Source organism: Vanacampus margaritifer, chromosome 3 (assembly GCF_051991255.1).
Source record: "Vanacampus margaritifer isolate UIUO_Vmar chromosome 3, RoL_Vmar_1.0, whole genome shotgun sequence".
NCBI lineage: Eukaryota > Metazoa > Chordata > Actinopteri > Syngnathiformes > Syngnathidae > Vanacampus > Vanacampus margaritifer.
Window position 1 is genome coordinate 3,587,223 of NC_135434.1, and position 21,203 is coordinate 3,608,425.

The following is a 21,203-nucleotide window of genomic DNA, read 5'->3' on the forward strand; positions in this document are numbered from 1 at the left end:
CTGTGAGGAGGAAACGGGACACTGGACGCGCTTGTGAGAGGCCAACGGCAAAGCTTATTTACAGACAACGCCAGCTGCTCAACTCAGCTTCATTCTTAGAAGGGATAGAAAACCTCGCACATGAGATGCTTCAACAAATAGCAAAGTTGACTTCAACGCAGCGTTGGGTAAAATGGCCGTGTCCAAACTCCAGGGCGATTCGACGGCCCATGACCTCGCAGAGGAACAAGATAGGCTCTCAAATGATAACCTCAAAACATTTGCCACACTAGCATAAAATAACAAGAGGCAAAGCAATAATGCCTACAATATTATATATATTAAAAAAACACAACAAATAAAATACAGAGAAAATACACAAATACTAGAAAACATGACTGTTAAAAATATATAAATATGAATTAGGATAAAACATAAGAAACATGTGTAAAATTTACAAGTATGATACAATAATGCAAATAGATTAAAAAAATGAAAAAAATAAAACCATATTAAATATTATATCTAATTAAGACATTACCTGAGAAGTACAGAAGAACAGAACAAAATGCAACATATTTGTATGTTAAAAAATTAGAAGAAAATAAGACAAATATTAGCTAAAAACAAAATATCAGGCAAAAAAATCGCATTCTTTATCTATAAAAAAATGAATATAGAAATAGGGAAAAAAAACGAATGGAAAAATGAGAAACATTCACAGATATTTTTGTGAAGTATTAATTAAGACTTTGAAGTAGATGGTCCTATTATTTTAATCCACTGTCTGCAGAATGTCATGATACCAAACCCGGAAGACGTGACTGCTGACTTCCTGTGTATGCTACGCTAACGAGCAACACTGCGGTTTGAGTATATGATGGTTTGGGTTTTTGTGACGGTATGCCGCGAACTCCATGCATGAAATGATACGGTGAACTACTGAACTGTATGGAATATTTTTTTTTGCGAGAAGGCAAGTTTGCTGGAGTTCAAAATACGTTTTGAGGACCAAAATAAAAAAAATATTTATCACTATCCGCCATTTTGGTTGTTTACTTGTGCCTCGAACGCTTTTAGGTGGGAACCCATTGGCCTCCTCACATTTGGGTCCACGAGTCCAGCCAATCCTAACAGTTTGCTGAACTTACTAAGTAAATTGTGCTCGTCATACCGGTCCCCTCGTGTCTTCCGAGCAGCACCTTGTGTCATGTCCAGGTGTTTGTCATTGTCTCGTTAGTTTGCTCCGATTTAGTTCCAAAATATATATTTTTTTCTCCCATTGTTTCCCCAAATATATCCCTTTTAAAGCAAACAATCAAAAGGTGAACGCGGTCGCTGCCGGTTGCATAAGGACCATTCTTAAATTAAAGTCCTCTATTTAGTTTTGGCGCAGGAAGTGACACGCGGGGGCGCCGTTTGATGCGTCTCTCTCTTGGAAAGAAACCGACTGGGCGCTGAACTCTTAATGCCACTGAGTTTTATCTCATTGTACTCCAGAGGATGGGGGGGGGTCCAGCATCTGTTCAAACAAGAGCAATGCAGAAGAGAATCATCGGGGCGGGGGGAAGGATAACAGTTGGAGTAATTTGTCTGGAAGAAAAGGGTAAAACAGTTCAAGCGCTCATTTTTTGTGTTTGCTCGGCAGAGCGACACTGACGCCTTTTCTTTTAAGGCGGCGCAGCATTTTGCATGTCAGCACAGTGAATAATCCGTGGATCATTCGTGCCCTCATTTTCAAATGGCAGCCCAAAATAGAAAACATTTGATTATTTGTTGATATTATTTAATCTAACTGAAAAAAAATGGAAAAAAGGCCTGTTTTTTTTTTTTCATGTCAAAAATACGGAATGCAAAATTTGAAAATCTTTTGACCGCTTTCGTTCCCATTACTGCTGCGTCAGGGTTAGCCGCTGTATCCCGACACAATTCACACGCTGCACAACAAGGAGACTTTATCCCTCAGCGGGTAAATGATTTTTTTTTTTTAGATAAACGCTTATGAATCCCACTCCTTGTCTCAGACAAGTCCCCCCTTTAGGCTTTACTGGCGAATTTTGACCTCACCATCAAATGTCTATTCATGAGAGAGAAAGAAAGAAAGAAAATATCGACTGAATCGGCCAAATGGTGCCTACTCGTTGGCAATGGAATCTCCGAGGTTGAATGCCTGAAACCTAGCAACTAGCTAGATAGCCACATACTTACAGTAGTTTATTTTGATATTTTGGTCCTGTTTTTGTTTCTATTTCTAAGATAGGACTCTTAGCTGGAGCTGGTTTTATACTGTATGACTCGTTGACAAAGAAATTACTTTAAGCTACTGAATTAGCTACCTAGCTACTAGCTAGACAGCCAGAGACAAATGTTGGTCCTGTTTTAGTTTCCATTCCTGTTGACTTAATCGGACTCTAAGCTTAACTCATTCACTGCCATTGACGGCTAGAGACACTGAAAATTCATTTAAACTATTTCTATTAGTTTAACATTTTTTCTACTTTTGTTAACAAGTGTATGAAAACCTAGATTTTTTTTTATCGTACATTTAGAACAGATATAAAATTTGTGATTAATCGTGAGTTAACTATTGAAGTCATGAAATTGATTACAATTAAAAAAAAACGTAATTGCCTGACGCAATAAAAAAAAGATTTAAAAAATTCGGGGCGTCGGGCAATAAAAAAATTTGATCGTAATTAATCGCATTACTTCACTATTTGACTCAAGATTAATCACAAATTTTGTATCTGTTCTAAATGAACAATAAAAAAAAATTCTAGGTTTTCATACTCTTGTTAACAAAAGTGGAAAAAAATGTTAAACTAATACAAATAGCTCAAATGAATTTTTGACGTCTATAGCCGTCAATGGCAGTGAATGAGCTAAAAACAACTTTTGTGAACAAAGGACTTACTGATGCTATATTAGCTTTTCATGCTAGCTAAAAGTTACCTAGCCAGTAACAAGATAGTCACAAAAATAATTTATTTTGGTATTTTCGTCCTGCTTTTGTTCTCATTTTTTTCGTTTTGATAAAACTTTCCGCAGTTATTATTCACAGTTACAAAATCAAATCAGGCCATGACGTTGAAGGGGTACACTCATAATTTGTCGTTTGAATTTGAACCATTTTGTAACTTTTCTCACACACCGCTTGCTGAGCTGCGTGGTGGAACGAAAAACACTTTTCCAGGATTAAGAAAACAAAGCAGGCCGCATGCAAACACTGACTCATGTCAGCACAGGGTCGCCTCAGCCTTCAAATTGCAATTTCGTCGTAGAGCAAATAACACACCAAGGATAAATAACAGGTGTGTTTGAATGGAGGCAAATAAAGTTTGAGTTCAGGGCTCCTTCACGGATACACTTTATGTATAGCGTCATCATATCATTATGATAAAAAGTCAACTGTTACCAGTGAGAGCCAACATCTACTTTTTCCCCTCTGATTGTAAGGTCATGGCCAAAATGTTATGTTTCTTTAGCTCAGTACATGAAGGGCACTATATTGTCTTATATATACTACAATCCATTCATCCTGTCCACCGTGCATGCACAGCTCCCGTCTCCTTTACATTATCCAGTATCCACCATTAAATCCCACAGTGGGAGCTCACCAGAGTGGAGCCTGGTACCGCACATTAAGTCCCGGTGGCCCCCGAGACAGGCCGTGTAAGGCGAGGTGAAGGTAGAGGGGCTGATATACAAGTCAGGTTGTCAAGGCGTGGGTGGGGAGAGCCAGGGCCTTTTCACTGAAACTGATAGATGCGTGCCAGCCGGCCATTAAAGATACAGTACAGCAGGATTTATCTACTGGAGCTAATTCCTGGTTTCCTGGGAGAGAACGGCGGCGGAGGAAGAACTTGTGCTAGCATAGCCGGAATGCGGAGATACTTCATGGAATTTAAGGATTCATTGTGGACAATTTTCCTGTCTCTCTTTTTCATTTTTTTTTCTTCTGGAGAGCTCAGTATTGTTCATTCGGTAATTTTACCGATTTGACATGACATCATCATTGCTCTTTTTTGTTTTTTTTGTATGTGGGTGAGTATGTGTGTGTGCGTGTGAGTGTGTATTCATTAGTTCACCTAAAACCTATTAAAAAATCCCATACCGTTCACCTAAACCGAACACTTCCAGCCAGAGTCGTGAGGCCGTCAGGAGACCCGAGGAAGGACCAAAGAAAAGAAAGGAAAGTGAAATCCAGCACCCACCACCCACTGGGCCACCAACCAGAGTCCTTCACCAACCATCAGAAACATCTAAATTCCAACAAATCAGGGAGATCTCAAGAGACCAAAGGAGAGACTTTTTCATTTTATTTTATTATTTTTTTATTTTAATTTTTTATTTTATTTTAAAGGAACCCCGACTGTGTATGATGACAAGTTTGCTCAATATTATTTTTTTGTTTTTTACGAACATAACTATGAGATTCATTTTTCAAAAATCATTTCCAGTTTAATACATTTTATAGAAACTTTATTTGTAGCGTTCCTAAAGGGACGTTCAAAATTCTTGAATGCATCTGGTGAATGACGAGAGCACGGCGTGGGGGGAGGGGGGGGGGCTCTCCCGATCGCGTGTTCTTTCTTTAGGAAAGCTACGGAGGCTTAACTTGTTTTCTTTATTGACGTTTCAAATTGCTCTCTGCCATTCGACGTCACTACGCACTGAATGCGTTGCGACGTAAATAACAATGGCGGCGTACGTCCAAATAAAGTTTTTACAAAATGTATTAAACTGGAAATGATTTTTGAAAAATGAATCTCACAGTTAGTAACAACCAAATAAATAATATAGAGCAAACCTGTCACTACAGTCGGGGTTTCTTTAAAAAAAAAAAAAAAAGAAGAAAAAAAAGCTTGGTTCTATATTATTGAGGAAAAAAAAAATCCCCCCAAGTTTGGGAAGCACTGCCCTAGAGTAAACACTTTTGGGATAAAAAGGAATGTGTACGTCTGAGTTTCAAGGTCAAGCCCATGCAGTTTATTTACGCAAGGTGATGGGCCCGCCATAGGATTGTTTTGTCCCCTGGAGGTGTGGTTCATTTCCCACCATTCAACCCCCCCGACAGGTTTTGTAAGCCGACCCGGCGGCTCATTGTTTTAACGGGTTCATTTAAGATGTTAAAAAACGCGCCGCGTCACAATGGCAGAAAAAAATAAAGCGAGAACCTTGAGGAGGTTTTTTTTTTTTCCTTTTGTATTAAAAACTGTCCGCGGTGACCTGAGCGCGACCGCAGGTTTTACACAACAGCAGAGCATTGTGCACCATCACAAAGCCAACCAGCCGCCAATTTGCTAGGCTTCATTAAAGGCCAAAAAGAGGCTCTCGGAAGCTCATGTCAGCAGGCATCAAAGGAATAGGAGTGAGTTTAGCTTTTTCTTTACCCCCCCGGAAAATAAAAAATAATAAAATAATCGTCTGGTCAGGCGCGAAACAGGGTTCACGTTAATTTATTTCTTAGAGGAAAAATGGTTTCCAAAACGACTTGGCAGAAGGTATGCGTCGGTCATTATTCATAACTACATTCCTAAAATAATCAATTCGTTTCATGTGTTATTAAATTTGCAATTGCATGAATGGATTCCTCTTCACCTTGCAGGATGTTGCCCGTGTGATCTCAAAAAGGGAAACCTGTCACACCTGCCCAGCACAACGGGAGCTTTTTGCACATCCTTAGTGGTGCATTGTTTTCTTTTCCAGTTGCTCCCCCGACATCCTCAAGATGACTATTAAAAATGGCCGTCCATCTCCTTTGAGTGGAAAGCCAGGGCCAGTGATTTCTTCTTCTTTTTTTGTGACCATAACAAAAACATTTCCTGTGCATGGCACCAGTTTCCCCCGATTGTGCTCCTCCCGTCGTTAAGAAGTCGAAAGTCTCTGGAGAGAAATTAATGTTCTCCTGTGGCCTTTGTCTTTTCTTCATTTATTTCCACGGGATTGCGTGGGATAAATAAACTTTAGAAGGGGAATCAAAGTCATCATCGTGTGGATCTGAAATTCTCGTAAAAATAAAAATCGGCAATGTTTAGTTAGAATGAAGATGGCACTGTGGGCCAGTGGTGACCATGCATGCACCAAAGTTCTGAGGTACTGGGTTCAAGTCCAGGATGGAGTTTGCATTTTTAAATGACTTCGGCCATTATTCTAGGAAGGTGATACACCAATAAAATAAATATTACTCCTCCCTTAGCTTTGGGACAAATAAATCTTTGATATTGATGTTTAACTTCATCCCAACATGAATAAAGCTGTATTTTTTTCAACAGCAAACCACGCTCGTAACTCAAATCACTTGTATCACAAATTATATTTCGCCATTGAAATGAACAGAAATACCATTAGTCTGTTTCACCCTCTCCAAAAACCCAACAAAATTGTTTTAGTACGGAAAATATCACACTCTTTAAAATAATACTTGACATAAACATACAGTTCCAACATAATTAAATAGGATGCAAAGAATTCAATTTGTGCATCATGATTAATTCATTGAAGTTCCTTCTGGTATGCCTGACTTGGTCACCAGGGGGCAGTATAATACCGTCATTTAGACACAAATAAAGAAGAGTTTCACAATTACTGTAGATGACTCAGTAAAATTAGTCTTATTTGTCTTATTAGTCAATATTTTTTTCTAATATTTAATTTTTTTTTGAATGGGCTATACATGTTTTTTTTTGTGTGATATTATTATTTTCTTTTTTTTTTTATATTTTTGGGGTAAAATAAATTGGGGGTAAAAAATATACAGACTTATATTATTTTTCCTCAACGCATTTATAATGGCCATCCATTATACGCAAGTTTTTGCTATTTGTGGGCCATTTTGCATTGTTGGTTAGCATTGAGCTAATCAGACTTTCCTAAGGCAAGGCAATGCGGTTGATTTTCAACATCATAATATTGAGCGATCAGTCAAAAGGGGGGCCGAGCTTGGCCCAGTCACACCATCCTCGCGCAGCCATTGAGAGAGTTGTTTGCGAACAATGCCTCGTCTCACAGGCTGTTCTCTTTCAATATTTATACACAGTCCGGGACACGCGAGAAGGAAATCCTCCCGGAGAGGAACCGGAGCTACTGTACGGCGCGTTAAAAGAAAAGCCCCTCAAGTCAACAACGTTTCCTGGCTTTTTCCTCGCTTTGCAATCAAGTGAGAGAGAGCAAGATGGAAGAAGGAGGGTGATGGTAAAAATAAAACTCTTATCTGACCACTGAGCTTCAACAACACACCGCAAGTGCGCTCACGTAAACATCATCTCCAAACTTCTTACCTCTTCCAAGGAAGTTTGTTTGTCAGCGGGATCACACCACAATGACCTCAGCGCTTTTCCAAGAAACTTTGTCAAGGGGTGTGGCTCAGGACCAATGGAGCACACATTCGGTCCTTTGGTGTGGAGCCAGGATTTGTTTTGACACTTTTGTTAATGACATTCCTCAATTCCTCTGTACAGTTGCCACATATAATATTTACTGCCGACTATTCCTGCTGCCTTTTGCATATTTTCACATCTGGAGTGTCTTTTAGGGCATGGATGTTTATTGGCCGATATTATCTCTTTTATAAAGAAATTTTACTTTTTTCCCACCAGACTTTTGCTGATTTATCTCTCTGAAGTGAAGTAAATAAATGAATAAATAAATAAAGACAATAAGACAAAATATTGTGAAACTGTCAAATGTTCTGCCTGTATTTAATACGTCATATCTTTGTTATAAGCGTGAAGGGACCAAACATTTTTAGTTTAAAAAAAAATCTAATATATATATATCAAATCAGCCGATTAATTATCTGAAATTATTATTGTTGCCAAATAGCAGAATCAGCATCGGCCTCAAAATGTCTCTATCAGTCGGGCCAGAGTAGTTATTATCCATGTACACCTGCCATTCACATATGCATAAACCAGGGGTGGCCAAGTTCGGTCCTGGGGAGCCACTATCTAACTCTTTGACTGCCAAAAACGTTAAATAACGTTTCGTAAAATCCTATGGAGGAGTGCCAAAGACGTTAAAAGACGTTTTTTTCAAAACAGGTGAAACTAACCATTTTCTATTGTTGATTACTCAAAAACGGAATAAGGTAGAAACAAACTTTTTTTTTTCTGATGGAAGATGAGAGTCCAATCTTGTTTTGGCAGTATGTGTGTTTCCATAGTCCAAACACATAATTTTCTATGGACCTTGAAAGATCAGTCAAAATGCTTAAAATCGGCTGGCACCCATGGCATCCCTTTTCTGAAAACGTCTGGCAGTCAAAGAGTTAACCAGTTTTCCATGTCTCCCTCCTTCAGCCCAGCTGAATCTAATGATCAGCTCATCAGCAAGTTTTGCAGAAGCCTGATAACGATCCTGACCATGAATCAGGTGTGTTAGTGGAGAGAAACATGGAAAACAGGCTGGATAGTGGCTCTGGAGGACCGAAGTTGGCCACCCCTGCCATATGCAGTATTACTATTTAGTACTCATGTATGATTGCCAATTAGCATTCACGTTTGCACATACAATATTTGTGGCCAACAAAGACTCACATATGGCGTCCTTCTGCGCTCTTGTGGCTTCGGCTCTACAACCTCAACATGTGGTCCCCGAGGGGCGTGACCCTGACACTTGGCTGTCACCCGGTAACCACCAAACTAGCGGCCCGTGTGCGCGCAAACAGGGACGACGGCATGAGTTGCACCTACCGCACGTAAATTCCTGGCGGCGCGGCGTGCGCCTTAAAACGAATAAGCAGATCCATTCAAGGCGGCGCGCGGCTGCTGTCGCTGCATCATGCTGACGCTGTTCTTGTTGTCGCCTCAGAGCGGTCCTGTGACAGCACGAGGCCTCCGTCTGCGAGATAATAAACAAAGCCTTCATAGTCTTCACAGTCAACGGGATTCGAAGGGTTGTTGTTGGAAAGGCCACGGCTGTCCTTAATGACACCTTTTAAAAAAAAAAAAATGTTTTACATGCAACTTTTACACTTTATATTCAGTGTTGCAGTTCATCACTATAACACAGATTTCTACAAGCATTTAGTTTCTAGATCAGGTTTGTTAGTTTAAATTTTCTTGAAAAAGCTTCATTTTAGTTGAGTTTTTATTCATTTTAGGGCTGAGTGCAGTACAGTGTAAAAAGGAAACTACAATTCCCGAATACTAAAATACATACACGGTACATTTAAAACGAACCCTGAAAGCTCATGTGCAATATTAATTGACAAATATGAAAACAAAGGACACAAAATCTGTCTGTTGGCACTCGGCACCTCGATCAAATTCAGCAAATTCATGTTACATCATCTGCGCCCAGGGCTGGACTGGCCATCTGGCAATCAGGGCAGATGCCCGGTGGGCCGGACTCTTTTAGGGCCGATGCAGGGCTTTTTAATGATTATTTTCCTACATTTAACCCCAAGAGACTGGCCCACAATTTGGAGGGACCAGTCCGTTAATCCATTTAAAATATAGATCGAAAACTGAAACATTGTCAATAAACATCAGTGGCAGAACTACACGTTAGGCAATAGTCGGGCTGGGCCGGGCCGGGGACGGTAAGTCCATTTTTTTGTGCCAATCCAGCCCTGCCTGCGCCACAACTTAGACCGGCAAGCGTCGAATGTAGTCTACTTTGAGGTGCGCCAAGGGTGTGTAAAAGAAAATACCCTTAGTCCGCCGGAACGGCCAGCACGGCACAACGCAGTCTGCCAAATTGTACTTTTCACGCCCGAAGGCTGTCTACAAAAATAGAGCTCTTTATCTCTCATCTGTGTACTTATTTCATAGTGCCCCCTAGTGTTCAGACTAAGACATTTCATACAGTAACTGAAATGCCTTGTGCTACAAGCTACAATCTAGTGAAATAAATGTGGCGTGACTGTTGGATGTTAAAACGTTAGTAACGACAAGTTGCAACTTATTTTTGAGTGAAACTTTTATCATGCTTAAGAAAAGTTTGTTTGTTTAAAAAAAAAAAAAAATCACAATTTCAAGCTGTATTGGCATTTTCAAATATCAGTACTCGCTATCAGTGAGTACTCAAATACTCAAACTTGTAATCAGTCTAAAAAAGTGGTATTTAATGTATGCTAGTAGCATAAACAATTGTAGAATATAAACCGCGGTCATCATTTCAAGTTTGAGCTACTTTTTTTTGGAGTCCTTTGAACTTACTAATGATGCAAAACGCCGAACGCGCTGACCCGTGGAATGATGTTCACATTAAGCATACTGTGTCACCAAAGTGAACTTGTTTCTATCAACAGAGGTAATCAGCAGTCAAAGTGAAACCTGGGTGTCCCAGTGGTGTTCTCATTGCACCAGGGACCCCGCCCGGCCCTCCCACCCTCCGCACTCAGGCATTAATTAATGGTCCCCAAAAGGGACACTGTGTGATCACAAAGGTCAAACAAACACTCGTGTAGTAGTGCCACGCAAGTGTTACACAAATTCCCTGACAATCTTTAGCCATTTCTGGAGGAAACCACTGCCAACAAGTTAGCCAAGCTGGTGAATTTTGCAGCAGAATGTTTGGCGAACGTAAAGAAAATAAAGGTTCTTCCTCGTCCTCAAAATATGTTTTAATAATGCTAATCAGGAATTGATGGAACGCATTTCATAGCAAGCATCCATGAAGACAGTGGATAACGTGATTTGGTAACCATGGTAACGTCACATGGGTCCAATTAAACATAGGGTCCATCAGTGTATGCGGGACATGCTCGGGTCGGGTCCATTTATAGCCTCTGCAGCTGTTGCGCTCGAGTCGTTACCGCCACGTACTTACTAGATTTGCAGCAATTTGCCCCCCAAAGCACACACGGGAGAACGTTTAATAAAGTTACTGAAGTCGTAAAGAACACATAAACTTTCTCTCCACGCGGCACTTTTATGTTAGCGTTAAGAGGACCATTGAGTCTCCTTGTTAGGCCCGTGTTTAAATTACACATCACCACTGCTACAATAGCATGACTTACAGGTTTAATTCATTCATATGACGCAAGTGAGGTCAAGCGATGTGGATGAAAAACAAATATATAAATACAGTGGAACCCCGCCTACTCGGTTCGGCACCTGTGGATTCGCATTTTGGAGAATTAAAAAAAACAAACATATGGATATCTTACTTTTTGTTTTATTTTTTAAGTGTAACACACATTACAGGTTTATCAGTGTTTTTTGAACATTTTTTTTGTGTTGGACAAAAGAAAAAAGAAAAAAATATATACACATGTATACTGTATATATATATATATACATATGTGTGTATATATATGTATGTATATATATATATATATATATATATATATATACATATGTGTGTGTATATATATATAGATATATATATATATATAGATATATATATATATACTGCATATACTGTATATTGCAGGGATGTGATTTGACCAAAGTGAAATTATCTGAAAATTTAGCCGGGGGTCTGGGGGCCGCTGGCACCCAGCTAGGTCCAGGGCAGTGCCCTGGTGGGGGGACAAGGGGGGCGGAGCTCATGGGTTTTCCGTGTTTTTAAGTACTTTCAATGCACTCACATGACAAAGAAATAGACAAAACAACAGCATAAATTTTCAATGTATATTGAACTATCCCATATAAAATGGCAGTTTTAGTCAACTCAAAATCAGTCACATTCAAAAACATTGGACTGCCTTTGCTTTTAAAAACTATCACTGAGAATATCATCATATCTAACTAATGTGATTACTAAGTTAACACATAAATAATGTTGAAGAGTTCAAATTTCATGAACAAATAATTGTATCATGACCAAATGAAAAGTAACTCATATTAGAGCATACCACAAATGTCTTTGTTATAGCAGAAGATGTTATCTGTCGGAGTCATGTGCATACACAATGAACTACTACTACTACTAAAAAAATAAAAAATAAAAAATAAAAAAATCGGAATTTTTTTTTTGGGGGGGGAGATAAAAAAAGCGGAATTCCGCGAATTAGCGGAAAAATCACATCCCTGATATTGGCATATATAAATTCTGTTTATAATTGAGGGTCCACTGTACATCTAAAATAAATAAAGCCACACAAAAAATAATTAATTAAAGCACAATTGTATTGTTAGCACATACACAATACATAAATACAAGTTCCCCATAAGTTTTTTTTTTTCTATTTTACAATACTATACAAATGTTTGTTTTAATTACTGACTAATCTACAAACGTCCCAACTGGACAAACATGGAAGATAAAAGTGGGCTATACAGACAAAACAACTACAAACCGCCAACTTCCTTCGTGAGGATGAAACGGCAATGCACTTCCTGTTCAGACATGCTAAAGCCTCCCGTGACCCCTTTACACAAAACATGTCGCGTTCATGTAATTCCCTCCAGCGTTTTCTTAAACTATCAGTACAGCACACAAATTAACGCACACCCGAAGGCAATATCGCTCCTTCCCCGCTGTTTAAACATTTACTCTTTTCTTTTGCTTTTGTGTCTTATCGTTGGCTGTGGGCACACGATGTGCCGAATGGGAGACGGCCTTGTGAACGGTGCGGGGCCGTAATCAACATGTCAACTGCTTGTATTTTGATAAGGAATCAATGAAATATCAGTGTCATGTAAGAGGCGAAGTTAGAAGGACGAGCGACAGGCGAGCCGGTTAGCCTTGGTGACGTCGGGAGCATAATAGCGTCGTCATGTAATAGAGTCGTCACTGAGTGACAAAAGGTGAGTCTCATGAAGGACAAACGTGCTATTACTTTTGTCAACCCAAATACGTTGGTTGAGAAATACATTGGTGTCTTGACTTCAGAGCTGCAATCAATGATAATAATCGATTCATCTGTCGATTGTTCCAGCTGTTACTTGTTATTGCTCTCTACTAGTAATCATTACAAAATGGAGGAAACTAAACTGCCAAATGAGCATGTTTATATCCTCGAATGTGGAGCAAGTCTTTGTTTTGATTCCACGTCTGTGTGAGGTGGTGCTATCTGTCCTAAGAGCCAAACGTGCACAAACAACGGCCTCCTACGCTGGTGCAAGAGGACGAAGAGGAGGAGAAGAACCACACATGAGCAGTCGGACGGGACCGAAAACAAGAAACATCTGCCCAAAGAAAGACATTTGCGGTTTCGCAAGTGCGGTTTCGCACCAAGCAGCATCGTGGATGACGTCATGCACATTGTTCCTTTGACATTCATAATCTCAGTTTTTTATTTTATATTGCATAAAATGTCCAATACTTCAGAACTGATAAGCTTTATTCATTCACAGCTTCTTCTTTTTTTTTTATTATATATACAGTATATACATTTATTGTGTAATTATTTTAAAGTATTTTTTAATCCTACCGAGGTGCCTAATGTCAAACCAATAATAAACAAAGATTATTTTTGTTTTAGATTTGATACAAATCACATACTTTAGCTTTGCCTCAAGGACTCATAGCTTTATGCTAGCACATAACAACAAAGACGAGCTATGTGGTGGGTGTGATAATGCTTTGGCAACAGATATTCAAACATGTTGACAGGCAATACTCAACCATATATTCTTTATAATCTGCTAAAAGACTGACTGCAGATCACTGAGTCACTTTACTGTACAGTAGTAGTTGTGAAACTCCTCTTCGTTTGTGTCTGCATGACTACCGTATATCCCACTGAGGCCATGAAATAAAAATTGAAAATGTTTATGTTTAAATGCTTTTTTTTTGTTTTGTTTGGGCTCCGCTGTCCGGAATAAACTGTACAGTGTACAAAATGTCAAATTTTTTAAACAAACATTCTCTAAACGAACCTATTTTTTTTTTCATGCATTTACGTCAAAACATTTTTTAATAGAATTTCCCCTGCTCATTTCATTTTATATTCCTGCCTTCATCACTTACAGTGCTGTCTCTCCACTATGTATTAAAATATTTTTTATACAGTAAATTTTGCACATTTATTGATCATACTTTTTTCTTGCTTGCTCCCATCACTTACATGTATGTAACTGTATATCAATTACAACACACTCATACAGTAGAAAACAATAAATCCACCATATCACTTATAAGAAGGCATTTTATCTCAATTATGATTATCATCTTGCTTGTGAATGTAGATTTCTGCAAGACATAATACGAAAGGCTAAATAGCTAACCGCGTCCTTTCCTCCATTTATTTGCACGTGCTTAGTACACTTGAACCACTTACTGCCGTGTCTGTCAGTTGTGTCCCGGGTCAGAGGTGAGAAGGGCGTATACAGGTGACCTGCAACCCGATGCCCGCCGCCACGGGTAGAGAGTGTGCCGCGTCGCGGTCATCGAACATGACTGAACATGACCTGGAGAATCCAGAAGGCGTGCCTTGTAAAAACTGTCGACGGTTTAGTGTAAAATAACAATGATTTGTTGCTTTGTACTGTCTGGGGGAGATTTGCTATTCAGAAGGATGCCCAAGGTTAGAAAAACACAGCGGCCGCTTACTCTCTGCCATCTCTGTCGTTGTCTCACTGGGGGAAACAAAAACAATGACGTTAGCGGCTTGGTTAGCGTAGGCAAAAGGTCATTAGTGTTTACCTGTTGCACGTCGTTCGCCGGCGGGTTGCTTTGGCCTGCTCGACGCTGTTGGGGGAAAGTAGTACTGTTTTAAAATGCAATTTTAAAAAAATGCAAATAAACTGGTTTTATAAAGTGTAATAACATTTTTCAATAAATTAATTCACCAATTATTTAATGAGAAATTAAGTAAAAACATGCAGAATACTTTTCTTTTTTTACGTCAAAATGAATGCCAACTTTGCCCATCCCTCCTTTAAACCCTGGCATGTACAATTAGTACAGGTTTTATAAAGGGGATAGTTTGTCCTATGGGAAAAAATGTTTTAGGTTGTCTATCGTGTTTGATTTTATGGCATTTTGCAAAGCAGTCATTCTGCTAAGCTGACATTCCCCCCCGCCCACTTTCATACAATGACTTCCTCTTACTTCTACTTTGGCACATCACATGTTTTTTTTTGTGACCCCGGCTAGCCTGGGAACAAAGCTAATCCTCCTAGCGTATGGAGGGAGGGGGACGTACAATGCCGGTTTGTGCGTTCTCGCCGGTGCGGACCTCCTCCTGAGGGCGGCGTTGTCGGTGTGTGGTCCTCCAAGGCTCTGTGAGAACCGGTCCCGGGTGTGGCTCTCCTGCATGGGGAGAGATCTTTTAATGCTCAGATTACTTCACGTACAAAAGATCTGATAGATAGATGGATAGATAGATAGATTTACAAGCTACACTCAAAAAACTCATCTGAAATCACCTTTCCCCATTGAAATGAATGGAAAGGCCATTAATCTGTTACAACCTCACAAAAAAAAGACAAAAATGATGGATTTCCCCCCTGTTTAAAAAAAATAACACCTTACAGTATTTGGCTTTTTTAAAACATACAGTAACAACACAGAACACACTCAGATTCGTGGCAACTAAGCTACAGTAATATTTTTTTTTGCAGAGGACAAAGAATATATGCCTGGGAGTATCGTACGCTCTGGTTGCATGTGTTGCTTCCCTTTTTGTTCAAATATCTGTTGTTTAAAGGTTTATGATTACCGCAACTTCGATGCTAGCTCCATCAGGCTGTCTGAAGATAGAGGAAATTACTGCACATGATTTATGACATCGAGCAGATGTGTTGAGTCATGCGTTGGCTAAGAGCAGGCAGATGCAGAGCGTTACCGTAATCCGGGCGTTGCGGGCGTCCCGCATGGAAGGACGGGGATCAGCGAGTGCAACAGTTGGGATCAGGGAGTCCAATCCAGGTGGAGTTACATTTTCACCTTGGAATTCCTACAGAGGAGGGAAAAAAAAACGCACACCGTGTTTCTCACTACGTCCAGTGGAGAGATGGGAGAGGGTTTATTTATATACAGTGTTTATTTTACAGTACCCCGACGAGGGTGAGGCCTCACTATTATGTGATATACTGTATAAGCCCAAAGCATCTCAACGTATCAAAGAGGGGTGGGGTTGTTCTCCCTGTGAACCTACAGCTGGTCCGTAAATTAACTGATGTATCTTAAGGAACTTTATGATTCCAATCATATGATGTTCATCATTTTTTTTTTACAGAAATGCTCATTTGGGTGAATTCCCTTAAGGAAGTGGTCATAGAACTGTGAAAGTCCTGGAATTCACCCGAAATAGCTGCTTCAAACCAAAATGGCTGACATTCGGTTCAATTTCAATTACACCCGGTTATGGTAGACAACCAGCAAATTTGATGATTTATGAATTTTGAGTATATAGTCGAATTCTCAAAGTATTTTTTAAAAATTTTATTAATTTGTTTTTTTCACATGTTTTTGGGTCCTTTTTTCACCATTTATTTAGTTTTTTAAAATTGAGTTAGTTTGAATTAGTTTTTAGAGCAAATTAGTTACTTAGTTTTATTTATTTTTAAACTTTTAGTTCAGGTTTAATTACTTTTTGTCTTTTTTTTTTTAAATATATAGAGTACTTGTCAAGTTCAAGATAAAAATTAAAAAAAAATCACTATAGAACTGTGTAATACAACTGTTGTCAGTAGCTGATTTTTTTGGTCACACACTCCAGAGGGCGCTATTGAGCAACTTATCTGTGCCTTAAGTTATGACCAGCGTACACTAAATTAGATCTCTACCTTCAAGTCCAGGACGTGTTTCAGTTTGAGACGGAAGAACTCCTGCTCCTTCAGCTGGATGAACTCCTGGCAGTTGGCGAAGCCCTCGGTCATCTACACAACAAAGCAAACGTCTCGAAAAAAAAGCCATTTGTAGCTGAAAGCGTGCGTGGCGGAGCGTCACCTTGTGAAGGATGGCCTCCAGCTCGCTAATCCTCTCTCTCAAATGTTTGTCCTTGGAGCGGGCGGCGTCCAGTTCGCGGGCCACTTGCCTCCTCTCCTCCCTGACCAAGGCCAGCTCCTGTGCCTGCCGCCGGCTTTCCACGTTTTGGTAGGACCGCTCCTAATGCAGTAAGGGAGCCAATGAGGTTATTGAAGTAATCATTATTTGTAGGTAAAACCCCCCAAAAAAAAAAAGCCAAATAAAGGACTCGTCTCTAATAAACACCTTGTATTCTCTGTAGTTGAATAGATAAAGATTTATTTGTTGTTATTATTTTCACATTTAGTTGTTACGGTCCGCTTGCCCAGTACTGGGTTCAAGCACCAGCAGGACATATAAAGGCATCTTCAAAAAAAAAAAAAAATTAATTAAAAAAATAAATAAATAAAAATAAATAAAGGCATCTTCTCCAATAAATATCTGGTACTCTACAGTTGAATGATGACTCTTGTGTCATTTGTTTTCGGGTGTCCTTCATTCACCTGATTCACTTTCTCCAGTGTCTCCTCCAGATGTTGGACTCGGGCCTGAAGTGCGTTCGTCTGGCCCCCTTCTAGGGTCCTCAGAGCGCCTCTGACCTGGTCCAGCTCTGTCTGGGAGCTCTTCAGCCGGCCCCGGAGTCTCAGCACGACGTTGCGGTGCTTGTCGCAGGAGCAGCTGTGGAGCGGCTGCAGCTTTTTGAGCTCCTCTGGAAAAAAATGACAAAACTAAAATGTGTAAATCCCAACCGCAGGGAGTTTAACACACACATAAAAAAAAAGGGGTTGGTCGATAAGATCAATACAATTCTTTGTTTGTTCAACACAACCAGGAAACTTTCATCTTAAGATACTTCAAGAGCCGTTTTTTTTTTTTTTTTTTCAAAGGCCAGTGGGTCCCCACTATCCACGGGGGATATCGACGGGCCCGGCCCATGAATAGCATAATAATAGGGGAGGATCCAGAAAACTAATATTTCTTGATTATTTCAAATAAATGAGTTACCTGATTATTTAATGAGATAAATGAACTCAAATGATTAGATCTTCATCCAGCCTACTTGCCAAGTCATGGTCGGAGAAACTCACGAGTGGGGCGGTTATGACGATCCACACATTTTGGGAAATAAGTCATCTCACATAAGATTCACATGATTGCGTAATTTCACAACCAAACGATCTGGATGCAAGCCATTAAAACGACGTTTCAACCTCGCTGCTTCACAGCGCATTCGGCGGCTGTTGGTGATGAACCCACCAGTGATGGCAAGCCGCTGCTTCTCATGCTCAACCCGGAGCTGCTGCATCTGGGTGCCGAGGAGGTGGTTCTCCCGCTGAAGATTGTTGATAGTCAGGTTGCTGTTCTCCAGCTGAAACCGGAGCATCTCCACCAGATTGTCTCTGTCCTCCAGTTCAAGCCTCATGCTCTTTTTTTCGGTCCCACGTTGTCTCTGAGCTTCTTCCAGGAGACAAAGGGGCTGGAAATTGAGATTTTAAGCAGCTGTCAAACACACAGCAAAATGCGGCAGCTGCCGACCAAAATGGATGAATGAATACATTAATGTCAGTATTTATCTTCACTGATCAGCTGGGAGAAATTGTATCTTTCTGAATATCTCTTAAAAAGTGATTAATTGTGCAGGTGTACTCCATGCCACCCCTAAACCTTTTCAGGTTACCTGTTTAGTCTCTTGCTCACTTTCCTCCGGCCGAGCATGTTCCCGCTCTCCTCCCCGGGTCTGCGCCTCCTCCTGGGACCCCGTCAGGTCACTCTTCTTCTGGAGGAAACACAGTGGGGCTCACCACATGGAACCATTTTCATCACAACAACTTATCTTTACAGCCTGACTGGGTTGACTGCAGTTCACTGACCAGCTGCTGCTGCTGCAACGATGTCCTGAAAATACATTTTTAATTTGATTTAAAATGCTGACTCAGCAGGGGCGGGAAAAAAAGTCATAAACCTTCACATTTACCAGAGAAGATCCAGCTTGGTGCTGATGCGAAGCCCGCTTTCTTTGGATGAGCGGAGTTTGTGGTTCAACATCGCCACCTCCTGGCCAACACTTGTAATCAGCTCTTCCATTCTAACAGGTCAGGAGAGTCATTTTTATGTAATTTAATCCCTGCCGTTAATAGTGGTTATATAAAGTCTACACACCCCAGTTTAAATGTCATGTTGTTTTTAGATATATAATTTTTTTTAGACAAGATTAAAAAAAAATCCTTAACTTTTTCCACAATTAATGTGATCTACATTATAACCTGCACTACTCAATTGGATGTCAATTTTCAATTCTCAATTGTCAAGAAAAGCCTATTAAAACACCTGAACATTATTTGGGGTTACTCAGAGACAATTAAAATTGTGACAGGTGTATGACGACTCCTATTTGACATGAGTTTATTTGTGAAATCTATAAACAGCCACATTAACAGTTATAAGAGCGTACACTTGCCATTATCTCAGTTGTTTATTTTTACTTGTCCTCTCTTGTAAGACCCCCCCCCAATGGCGTTGTAGAGGTTATAGGTCACATTAGTGGTGGACTTTTTTTATTTTTATTATCTCTTAATATCACCCAAAAAAATGGCATTTGAACAGGGGTGTGTAGACTTTTACATGCACTGTATGTAAATATTATAGGTTGACATTTACCTGACATCCTGTTCATCCCTCGGGTCTCTACACCTTATTATATCTTCCACTGGCTGCTGAAACAGAAAAATCAGACGGAGTGCAACCTCTTAAGTCTAACGACCCTACTAGTTTATTTTAATGTGGAAATTGACAAACATTCTGGGGAAACGTTTACGTTCTAGTTGTTGTTTTGTTCATGATTTTGCCTTTTAACTTTGACAATTTGTCATTTGATTGAGTTTTAAGTTTAACCTGAGAAACGTAAGCGCACTTGTCTACAATGAGACACTTATTTTATTCTCTGATGGACTTTGAATCAATTGAAAAATACTGATGCTATTATATGCCGGTAAAACAAGTAGCAAAATTCTTTCTCTCTACAGACCTCACTAATAAGCATGACATCCTCAGTTTCCTGGGCCTTCATTCTGATGGTTCTGACATCCCTCTGACATTGCCGATGGGATGAATTGCCCAAAGATGCATCTGCTAAAGAAGAAAGCAGGTTTACAATAATCAAGAATAACAGTGTTTCATTCCATTCATTTATTTCGTACAAATGTGTTTGCATGTGTAGCCAAACTTCTCCAAGGCGGCTTTGGTTGCATGTTCCACCTCCTCCTGCAGCCTCTGGTTTTCCTCGGTGCACCTCTCTAGCTCCTCACTGGTTCAAACAAGAAACGTGAATTTCACAGCAAGCGGCAGTTTGGTAGAGAGTCAACAATTCCTTAAAAAGTGGTCAAGGGGGTCCCAATAAAAACAACTTGTCGCACACCGAACCCTATCACTCAGTCTCAATTTTTTGGGGGGTGTTATCAGTCTGAAAGGTGTTATTTATTAAAAAATGATTATTTATTATAAATAGAGTAATGCATTCAGAGCAATTTAAAGCTATTTCCCTTTCACCACTCATTGTTTCAGTTTGGTGACAATTTTGTTTGGTGGTGTGCCATGATATTTTTCTAATGTAAATTATGTGCCAGCCTTAGCAAAGTAAAAGTTGGTAAACACTTATACAATTTTAAATGAATAGCTCAATGCAAGCAAGTGTCAATGAAAACAGGTACAACAAAAATCGCCACCTCAACTCCTCCAACGCCAGACTGTTGAACCTCAGCCCAGAAACGTCCTGAGTGGCTGGAAAACAAGTTTCACACAATGAAATGTTGATAAAACAATTCTGTTGCAGCTAGGCTAACATTAGCCAAGCCAGCTAACGGCACTCACTGGGCAACAACTTACGAGCTATTGTATTCTCGCGATGTAAGTCCATCACGTCATGCCACGATGCTATGACACACGTATGTTTAATATGTAAAACATGAGGTTTTAACTTGTATATTTTTGTGCTCAATGTCGCTTAACTGGAAGTAACAACAACATCCGGCGCCAAGTTTGACATTGCCATGGGAACTACATTAAAGGCGTCTTCATAGTTGCGGCCTTTGACAATCAGTGTTCCCAAATACATTTAGTTAAATATGATATATATTTATATATTTTTTTAATCGAAAGACAATACAGTAACATCAATAAACAATTAAGTAAAACTCCTACCGGGCACTTTTTAAATAATCTTCTCTTGGGTAAAGTGACTCGTCTCAAGGCATTCACAAACTATACCGCCACCTTGTGCCAGAAACCGGACCAACGATTTGCTGCTGAGAACCGAGGTTTCTTCAGATCATAACGCATAATCTTTTTTCCCCCACCTTGCATGACAATAGCAGCCAGCCAAACCATTGAAGCCAAATTGATGGTAATCTTTAGGAGTT

The 21,203-nt window shown here is 39.8% G+C and overlaps 1 protein-coding gene across 13 annotated transcripts; it reads right to left on the bottom strand.

Annotated features, from left to right (window-relative positions):
• Positions 1-403: 403 nt before the first annotated feature.
• LOC144048350 (uncharacterized) lies at positions 404-21,067 on the bottom strand. Of its 13 annotated transcripts, none has more exons than XR_013293323.1 (19): positions 20,671-20,977; positions 20,511-20,565; positions 19,986-20,092; positions 19,814-19,917; positions 19,447-19,502; positions 18,764-18,874; positions 18,660-18,684; positions 18,467-18,565; positions 18,046-18,265; positions 17,292-17,497; positions 16,771-16,929; positions 16,608-16,700; positions 15,665-15,775; positions 15,023-15,129; positions 14,521-14,565; positions 14,428-14,453; positions 14,156-14,285; positions 8,673-8,820; positions 404-1,501 (listed from the first exon to the last, which is right to left on the bottom strand). XR_013293323.1 is itself a non-coding variant. In XM_077560225.1 (18 exons), exons 4-17 carry the CDS (start codon positions 19,853-19,855, stop codon positions 14,167-14,169), a joined length of 1,419 nt encoding a protein of 472 aa, XP_077416351.1. In that variant the 5' UTR covers positions 19,856-19,917; positions 19,986-20,092; positions 20,511-20,565; positions 20,986-21,067; the 3' UTR covers positions 5,423-8,820; positions 14,156-14,166. The 13 variants fall into 13 exon arrangements, 11 of the variants coding, with proteins under 11 accessions (XP_077416351.1, XP_077416350.1, XP_077416349.1 ...); XR_013293322.1 differs by lacking the exon at positions 404-1,501 and adding an exon at positions 5,423-5,979; XM_077560225.1 differs by lacking the exons at positions 404-1,501; positions 20,671-20,977 and adding an exon at positions 20,986-21,067 and having other exon boundaries at positions 5,423-8,820.
• Positions 21,068-21,203: the final 136 nt, after the last annotated feature.